Raw genomic sequence first — 8,787 nt, forward strand, 5'->3', positions numbered from 1 at the left:
CAAAGAACCATTACAAAAATAAATACTTGCCAAGAAAAAAAAAAAAAAAAAGAAAAGAAAAGAAATGGTAGTGATTAAAGATACATTTAATTTGTTTGAAACATTGATAGACATATGAAAAGAATCACTTTACTCCATTAATTTGAAAAATAATTATATTATTCTACTGTGGTAATAGAGGTGAAATCCAAAGCTATGCACCTGCCAGGAAAGCACTCTATCAATGAGTTATGATACCAATCCTACATATATTTTTGTTTCTAACTATTAATTAAAAATTACTTCAGTTAAAAATGTATCAAATTTACACATGAAAATACAAATAAAAGCAATCTACCATAATGTTGTACTTAAGCAAAACAAAATATATGTTCAAATACAATTTATTCAAGTAGAGTAAAAGTGGTTTAAATTAGGTAAATATATAATTCAGGCTAATTAACAGGTTTAAAAAAATCCAACAGTATTCAGAATAAAGAGGAGTTTTCAACATAAACCAAAAATATACTTAGACTGAGCCTTAGCTTAGAGACCTTGTATCTGTATCTGTATAGGGAGCACCAGGCCCTAGGCTGGGTTCATAGCACTACAAATAAAAACAAACCTATCCAACAATCCATTTATACAAATATAACAGCAATAAAAATTTAAAATTCCTTATAACAAAACAAAAAATATCTGCTATCAAGAATAGCATAAATAAAGCAGAAGATCTTGGCTATAAAATCAAACAAGGCAAGGAAATAAGAATAATAAAGTTAGGAAGATGAAATCATTTGTCCATGCTATTCTAATAATCTACATGGTAAAAGCAACCAGATCAAGAAAACAACAGCTATTTGGGAGTTCTAAAATGCTGTACATAGACCAACATAAAATCAAAGGTTTCTTTACCTTGCAGTAATCAAGTAGAAAATACTAAACGCTAATAATGACAATGAAACTACACAGTATTTAATAATTACATATATAAAAAATATACATCATTGTGGTCATATATACATACATAAATCCTACATCTAAAATACACTTATATGTCTGAACATAGAAATGAAAAAAAAGCAAATTGAACAAAAATTTACTCTTTTATAACATAAAATACGATAGTTTTTTATTTTATTTTATTTTTTAAATGGAATCCTGTCTGTCCTAGGACTCACAGATAGTGAGTGCTGGTATTAAAGGCAGGCATCATACGGTTCTTTTTTTGGTTTTGTTTTGTTTTGTTTTCCAAGACTGGGTTTCTTTGTATCCAACTGTCCTAGCTATATAGACAGGTTGGTCTCGAACTCACAGAGATCCACCTGCCTCTGCTTTTGCTGTGTTCACTGTATAGTTTTTACATTTAAAATCACATCAAAGTTTAAGAAGTATCTGATATGTATGTTCTAAGGATTCCCATAATAGAAAAATATGAGAATTAGCAAAATAAGATTTAAAAGCCAGAGAAGAGACAATTATCTAGTAAGAAAGAAGATCTCAGGCACAATGCTTAAGTATATTAGAAGCTGCAATGATAGAAAAGTATGTTATCAACATAGAAAAAGGAACCAAAGCAAAATCTGACATTTGAGGAGATACCCAAGTCAGGTCAGACATATTATCAAAGCAGTGAGAAGGAAAATTTTTAGAAGAATTTTGCGAAAAACAACATTATCTAACACATTTTTTCTAGCTCAGAAAACACTAGAAAGATATAAAATCATTTATCTATTTAAAACTTTAGAACATTGATGGGATAGTCTTGTTTAATTTCTTTCACTTCCATGTTTACAAAAAATTTATCTGAAAACCTTTTCATCTTGAAGCTCTGAGTTTTTGTTTTAAATAGCAAAGTATGACACTTCTTAGATAACTTTCTTAAACTACAAAAAATAACCTTTACATGGACAAAGCAGACATCAGATCAAGAGAAAAACTACTCATATCTATAATTCTAGGACTCAGGAAGTTGAAGCAGAAGGATTTTTCCAATTTGAGGCTAGTCTATGCTACAGAGTAGGTTCCAAGCATGGGCTGCAGTGTGAGGTCATGTTTCAAAATAAACACCACCAGCACCTAGAATATATGTGGTTATAAACAAAACTTTTAAAGGAAAAGTGGATCCTTCACATGAAATACTTATTTGATGTACTAATCCAGAAAAAAGTATTAACTATCAAAAGATAAACTGTTAACAGATACTATACTTACTGAAGTATCAGAGTAACCAATCGGATTGCTTCCACAGCAACATCGTATTCTTTATCAAGAGTCATTGATACAATGCGATCCTGAAAGAAGTTATAAACAAACCAACCTTGAATATAAACGAGCCAAGACAGGCTTAGGGCATTTTAAGGCATATATGTAATACCAAGAAAGACAAAACAAGTTTCACTATTTCCTTTTCTTTTTCTAAACAGGGTCTTATTAGCCTTGGCTGGACTCAAACTCATAGAGATTCATTTGCCTCTGCCTCCTCCTAAGTTTTACTCTTGAAACCGTATTATACAGGTGGGATGCAGCTTTTTTATTTGTTTCTTTAAAACAGAGCTTACTATGCAGCTCTGACTTGCCTGGAACTCAATATGTAGATTAGGCTGACCCAGAACTTACAGAACCTCTTCCTCTGCAGTGTTGTGATTAAAGGAATATCTGAAAATGTTTCTCCTAACTAAACATATATATCAAGTAAAAAATTAACATAAGTCAAAAACTCATTATGTAGAGAAAGTCTCATTTTAAGCAAGAAAGTTCCTTCAAAGCTCTAAGTAAGAGTTCCTGTTGGGGACATGTGCCATGAAGCAGTTTATTCATCTATTTCATATGAGCTACTTAAAAAAATAAAATACAGGCGAATGGTGGATTAGAAGTCATGTGTGTGAGACGGTACTGAAGAGAGTCAAGACAGAAAACCGCCAAATACAGAAATATAAGAATGACCTATTAAAAATCAGAAAGAGTAGGTAGGATTTTCTCTGTAAAAAAAAAAATCACTTGGTGAACCCTGCTACACAAAGCTCGGAGCATTGATTGGAAAGGTACTGTACAGTTGGAGAGATGGAGGGATGGAGGGAGGGAGGGAGGGAGGAAGGGAGGGAGGGAGGGGAGGAGAGAGAGAGAGAGAGAGCGCCTGCTGCAAACTCAGATCAAAGTTTAAATTTGGTGTGATCAAAAAGGAGTGTGGAAACAGCAAGTTCTGGATACAGCAACATAAAAAAGGTAAAGGGGTCTGAAATACAGAGATCTGCAAGGCTCAATCTTGGCTGAAGAGCACCTTCACCTCCACCACTGCACTAAATAACAAGAGATCTAGACCACAGGAAGAACACATAAGAACCCGGAATATGTAGTAGCATCATGATAGTACCAGGAGTCCCTAATGCTTAACCAGCAACGCCTGGCAACAGCAGCATAAATAGGTAAAGTTTTCTCAAACTGAGACAAACTAATACTTCCATAGCCCCCACAAGGGGGTAAGGTAGCCTTCACCATGGGAGGTTTGAGGGAGGAACTTTGCCCAGTATGTTAATGGGAAAAGGGTAAATGTAAGTGGTTAGGCCTTCATACTCCCTCAGAGCCTCAGGCACAGAAAGCCCCATACACACCAAATTATCCTCAAAAGACCAATGTTAGTCTAGAAAGATTAGATTGGGGAAATCTGGAAAGAAGTGACATTTTGAAGAAGGATGCTTAAAAAGAAATCCCACACTAGCTCAGAGTTGAGAAATAGATGGTTATTTATTTAGGGGTAGACTCCCAAATCAGAATCCTCTACTGGAACGGAGATCAAAAACTGATATCGCAACTGGAAAAAGAGAGGCAGGAAAAAGAGGCCAGACACATCCTCTACATCAGCATATACAGTATCAGAGGCTACGCCCCAGTAGACGTGTAAACACTGGTTGTAAGACTTCCTACAGCAACATTTAGCCACAGAAATCCTCTGTCGATGGATATCCTTAACTTGTTTGAAGTAAGTAGAGATGTAAATCTCTACTTACATAGCCTGCTATAATACTAATAATAAAATAAAAAGCAGAGAACACAAAGGTAAGGCAAGACCTTATCTTTAAAGCAGGAAGAAACATTAATCCAAAATATTTTCTATTTATTTTTCTTGATCATTATCATTTTAATTATTAAAATTACATTTATTTATTTTGTGTGTTTGACTGCATATACACAGACATCAATGTGCAACTTTAGGAAGTTCTCTTCTTCTACCATGTGGGTTCTGGGGAATGTCAGGTCATCACATTTGGCAGCAAGCATTTTTATTGCTGAGTCATCTCTTCAGTCCAGTTATATATTAACTAGTATCTATTCCTAAATTATTTTAATTTTCCTTTTTTTTTCAAAAAGTATTCAAATGTTTAACTTGAATCTTGGTGATAAAGCTTTTGGTTTCCTCCTTCTTTTGTCTAATCCTAATATACAGTATTTTCTATACTGCTTTGCCTGTCTTTAATGTTTAGGTAGAAGTCCTATTGAAGTCCATTCCACTAGCAGGTCACTCCTCTCATTCCATACCCCACCGGCAGTGCTCCAAGTTGCAGCTCCTTCCCTGGAGTTGCCCTCTTCAAACTCTGCCCTTGAGAAAGTGGGCCAAAATTCAGCTCCTCCTTGGGGCTGCTAAAGACCACACCTAAAGGCTACTTTAGACCTGGTAACCATGTTACATGATTCCTCTCCTTCCCCCCTGAGGGTTACTTAGGAATTGCTCTGCTTTGTTCATTAAACCTGGATTTTTTACATTAAACCTGGCTTATATATATTGCGGCAGCAGATTTCCACTAACTGGGGATTAACTTAGCATTTGAATCCATGTGCCTTCCTTCTGTTACTTTTCCCCCTTTCCATTTCTTCCTCACTTCACATCTTAAAAATGATTCCCTTAGAAAAACAACAAAACAACACACACACACACACACACCACCCTTATCATTTTCCCCAGCCTTAGTGCTACAAAAGTCCCTTGTTATGGGAGATCTTGCAGAGTTCTGAAGCTAGTTTGATTCCTGAGTGTTAGCATCTAGCTCTGCCTTCTGAGACTGCTACCTTTTCTGTTCAGGACCTTCTGTTTGTTTGAAGTAGGCAAATCTTATCTGAGAGTTTCCTAAAAGTTCAAAGCCTATGCAAAACCTGCTTACTTAAAGACTCAGCAAGCTGAGATGTCCTGTGACTTTGGAATTCACAATGGCATTGTCTCTTTGGGGAGCTTAGATAAGAAGTTTTGGTATATGGAAACTGATTTGCTAATGGTGTGAATTGTGTAACAATAAAAAAGCCCTTAGCAGAGCTTCAGTGAGTCATTTACCAGAGGCCAACTCCCCTGCAGTGCTGTAGGCTAAATTCATCCAAGAGTGCCTCCTTTTCTCCTTTCCCGGTGAACCCAACACCTGATACAACAGTTCCTGAACCTCACAGTACACAACTGAAGTCAGTATCTCTTGCTGCTAACTTAGGGAATGTTGTCAAACCATTGTATTTGTTACAGCAATTGACTCTTCTGTCTCCTCTGCCCTGACCATAAACTGAATCAAAGACATTCTGACAGGAAAATTCATTTAAAATAACATGGAAAAAGGAGAAATTAAAAACAACAGATATATACTTCTACATATCTATACATTCCATAAAACAGGTAGAGGGAGAGGGATAGGATTCTTCTCTACAGTACACAGAGCCTTTTAGAAAATTGTACCCAAAATGAAAGACTTAAGAAATACACAAAATTAAAATAATTTGTAGAATATAATCAGATTATAGCAAAAAAAATTAGACATTAACAGCAACAGCAGAAAAAGCTCAGAAACAGCACATATGCTTGAAGACTGGATGAAAGATGTCTGAATAAACAGAAGACCTCTGAACAAATATGGGATGAAATTAGAAAATCACTAAAATAAAGTAAATATCATAGAATGACCTACCAGAACCTTCTCTGGAATAAAGCCAAAGTAGTCTTAAGAATAAAGTTTACAGCTCACATTTAAAAAAAACCAGAGGGGCTGGAGAGATGGCTCAGCAGTTAAGAGCACTGACTGCTCTTCCAGAGGACCCAGGTTCAATTTCCAGCACCCATATGACAGGTCACAACTGTCTGAAAATGCAGTTCCATGAGATCTGACACCTTCACACCAATACACATAAAATAAAATTAAATAAATCATTAACAAATTGAAAAAAACCCAGAAATCCAGAATAAATAACCCAACAATACACCTCACTACATCTCCAAGGCTTGAGAAAAATCAAATAGCCAAACAGAAACTAGTACACAGAAATCATTAGGGAAAATATTAATGAAATATTAGTATAAAATGATGAGGAGAGCCAATCAGAGCTGTTCTTTTAACAAGATTGATTAAAATCCTTGCCAAAAGCGCCAAAAGAAAGAGGTCTAATGAATAAAATTAGAGACTAGAGTATAATCTAGAAGATCTTTTAGTGATCACTCTGAAAACATTTCAAAATGCTAGAAAGCTAGAAAAAAAGGTTAAAATTCTAAATTCATATGATGAATCCAAATTACAGATACAGACTCATTGTAAGCAGTAGACTGAAGCAGCAATAGAAAGATTCCCCACAAACAAAAGCCCAAGAGTAATGTATTCAGTGTTGAATTCTATGAAACTTTTACAAGATCTTAGTATGTTTCATGAAACAGAAAGAGAAGGAATATTTACCATATTTATTCTATGAAGCTAGTATTATCCTGACACTAAAACTAGATAAACATACAGCAAAATCAACCAAAATGAAAATGTTCAAATCAAATTAAAAAAACACAATAAAATCTTACACCACAAACAGTTGGTTTCATCCCAGTGATACAAGGCTGGCTTAACATATGCATATTAATCACTGTAATACACTACACAAAAGAATTAAGAAATATAAAAGAAATCATAAGATCATCTCCAGAGAAGCTGAAAATGAATCTGCCAAAGTTGAATATTCTTTTCATGACAAAAATCCTCATGAAATTAGAAAGAGCATACCTCAAAATAAGAAATGCTATATATGACAAGGCTATAGCCAATAGTAGTTGGTGGGGAAATAGCATTTCCCCTAAAATTAGGGAATAGGAACATGCTTTCTCTCTTCATTTTTATTCAGTATGAATTCGAGGTCTAGTTGGAACATGGAAACAGAAGAAAGATACAAAAGGGAAAAAAAAACGGAGGAAAAAGTCAAACATGCCTGTTTGATGATGAGATATTATGCTTAACACCCTCAGATGCCACCAGAAGACAGACTGATAAATTCAGTAAAATTTCAGGATACAAAAATCAACATGAGACCTAGAAGCTTTTTTCATACATTAATAAGTAACTTGCTGAAGAGAAATTGGGGGGGGGGATCTCATTTACAATAAGCTCAAAGGGGATTGGAGGATGAGAAGGTTTAGTGGGTAAAAGTATTATACTAAAAGCTTAGTAACCTGAATTGAATCCCTTGGACCCATGTAAAGGTGAAGGGAGTGGGGAACAAGGCCAAAGAGTTGTCTCGACTTATGCATTTGTGTCATGCCATATAATCCCACTTCACAACAATAACAAAAAAAGCAAGCCAAAGCACTTAGGAATCAAGCAAAAACAATAAAGTAAAAGAACTTAAGAAAGAAAATTTTAAGACACTGAAAAAATAAACGGAAGGTAGCACATGATAAAAAAGAGCTAACTTTAATGGCTCTCAACCTTCCTAATGCTGCAATCCTTTCATTCAGCTCCTCATGTTGTGGAGACGCCAACCATAAAATTATTTTGTTGCTACTTTGTAATTGTAATTTTGCTAAATGTTGTGGTTTGTAATAAATATGTTGTTTTGTTTTCTGATGGCCTTATGTGATCCCTGTGAAAGGGTTATTTGACCCGTTAGGGGTTGTGACCCACAGGCTAAGAACCACTGCCTTAAATGTTTCTGATCGGTAGAATTAATGTTATACAAAAGGTAATCCTAAACAGAAAGAACACTCCTAGAAACATCACAAAACCTGACTTCAAATTGTACTACATAGTAATAGTGAGAAACAGCAAGATATTGTGACAAAAAACAGCTGCGCAGACCAAAGGCCCAGAAACAAACACACACAGGTACACCTACCTGTACAAAGTAGGTTTTTACAAACTTGTCAATAATTCATGTAGAATAAAACAAAACAAAAACACATTCAACAAATGGATTTGGCAAAAGAGGCTATCCACTTGTGTGAGTATGAAATTGTATTTTGATTTCCTTAATTCAAAATGGATTAGCGATCTGAAACACTAAAATTACTGAAGGGGAAACGCTTCAAGATATGGACACAAGCAAGAACTTCCTGAGTAGCATAGCAAACAGCTTCAAGAGCTAACAACTATGACTATCTGAAATTACAAAGCTCCCTCATAGTAAAGGAAAACAGCCTACAGAGTGGCAAAAAATCCTTTATAGTTGTACTTAAGATAGGGGGTAATTAATTAGAATACATAAAGAACTGTAAAAGTTAAAACTGAAATTTCACAACTACCCATCAAAAATAAGCCAATGAACTAAACAGAAAGCTCTCAAAAGAAGAAATACAAATGATAAATATTTTTTAAAACTATTCAACATTCTTAGCAATTAGGTAAACAGTCTAGCCTCACCACAGTCAAAATGGCTATCACCAAGAAAAGAAATGGGGGGTAGGAGACTTGACCCTGGAGTGGCTCCCAGGAGCCCATGGTAATATCCCCAGTTGTTCCCTTGGGCAGCTAAGGTTAGGCAACCTGAGATGACCCTATCCTATAGCAATACTGACGAATATCTTGCATA

At 35.2% G+C, this 8,787-nt stretch overlaps 1 protein-coding gene across 2 annotated transcripts in view; it reads right to left on the bottom strand.

Annotated features, from left to right (window-relative positions):
- The window catches only part of Stag1 (stromal antigen 1), a 335,960-nt gene that overhangs the window by 118,379 nt on the left and 208,794 nt on the right, over positions 1-8,787 (bottom strand). For both annotated transcript variants that reach the window (XM_005367800.3, XM_026789595.1), the window contains one exon: positions 2,194-2,273. In XM_005367800.3, coding sequence (XP_005367857.1) covers positions 2,194-2,273 — 80 coding nt within the window. The remainder of the gene's footprint in view (positions 1-2,193; positions 2,274-8,787) is intronic.

This window comes from Microtus ochrogaster, unplaced genomic scaffold (assembly GCF_000317375.1).
Source record: "Microtus ochrogaster isolate Prairie Vole_2 unplaced genomic scaffold, MicOch1.0 UNK24, whole genome shotgun sequence".
Taxonomy (NCBI): domain Eukaryota; kingdom Metazoa; phylum Chordata; class Mammalia; order Rodentia; family Cricetidae; genus Microtus; species Microtus ochrogaster.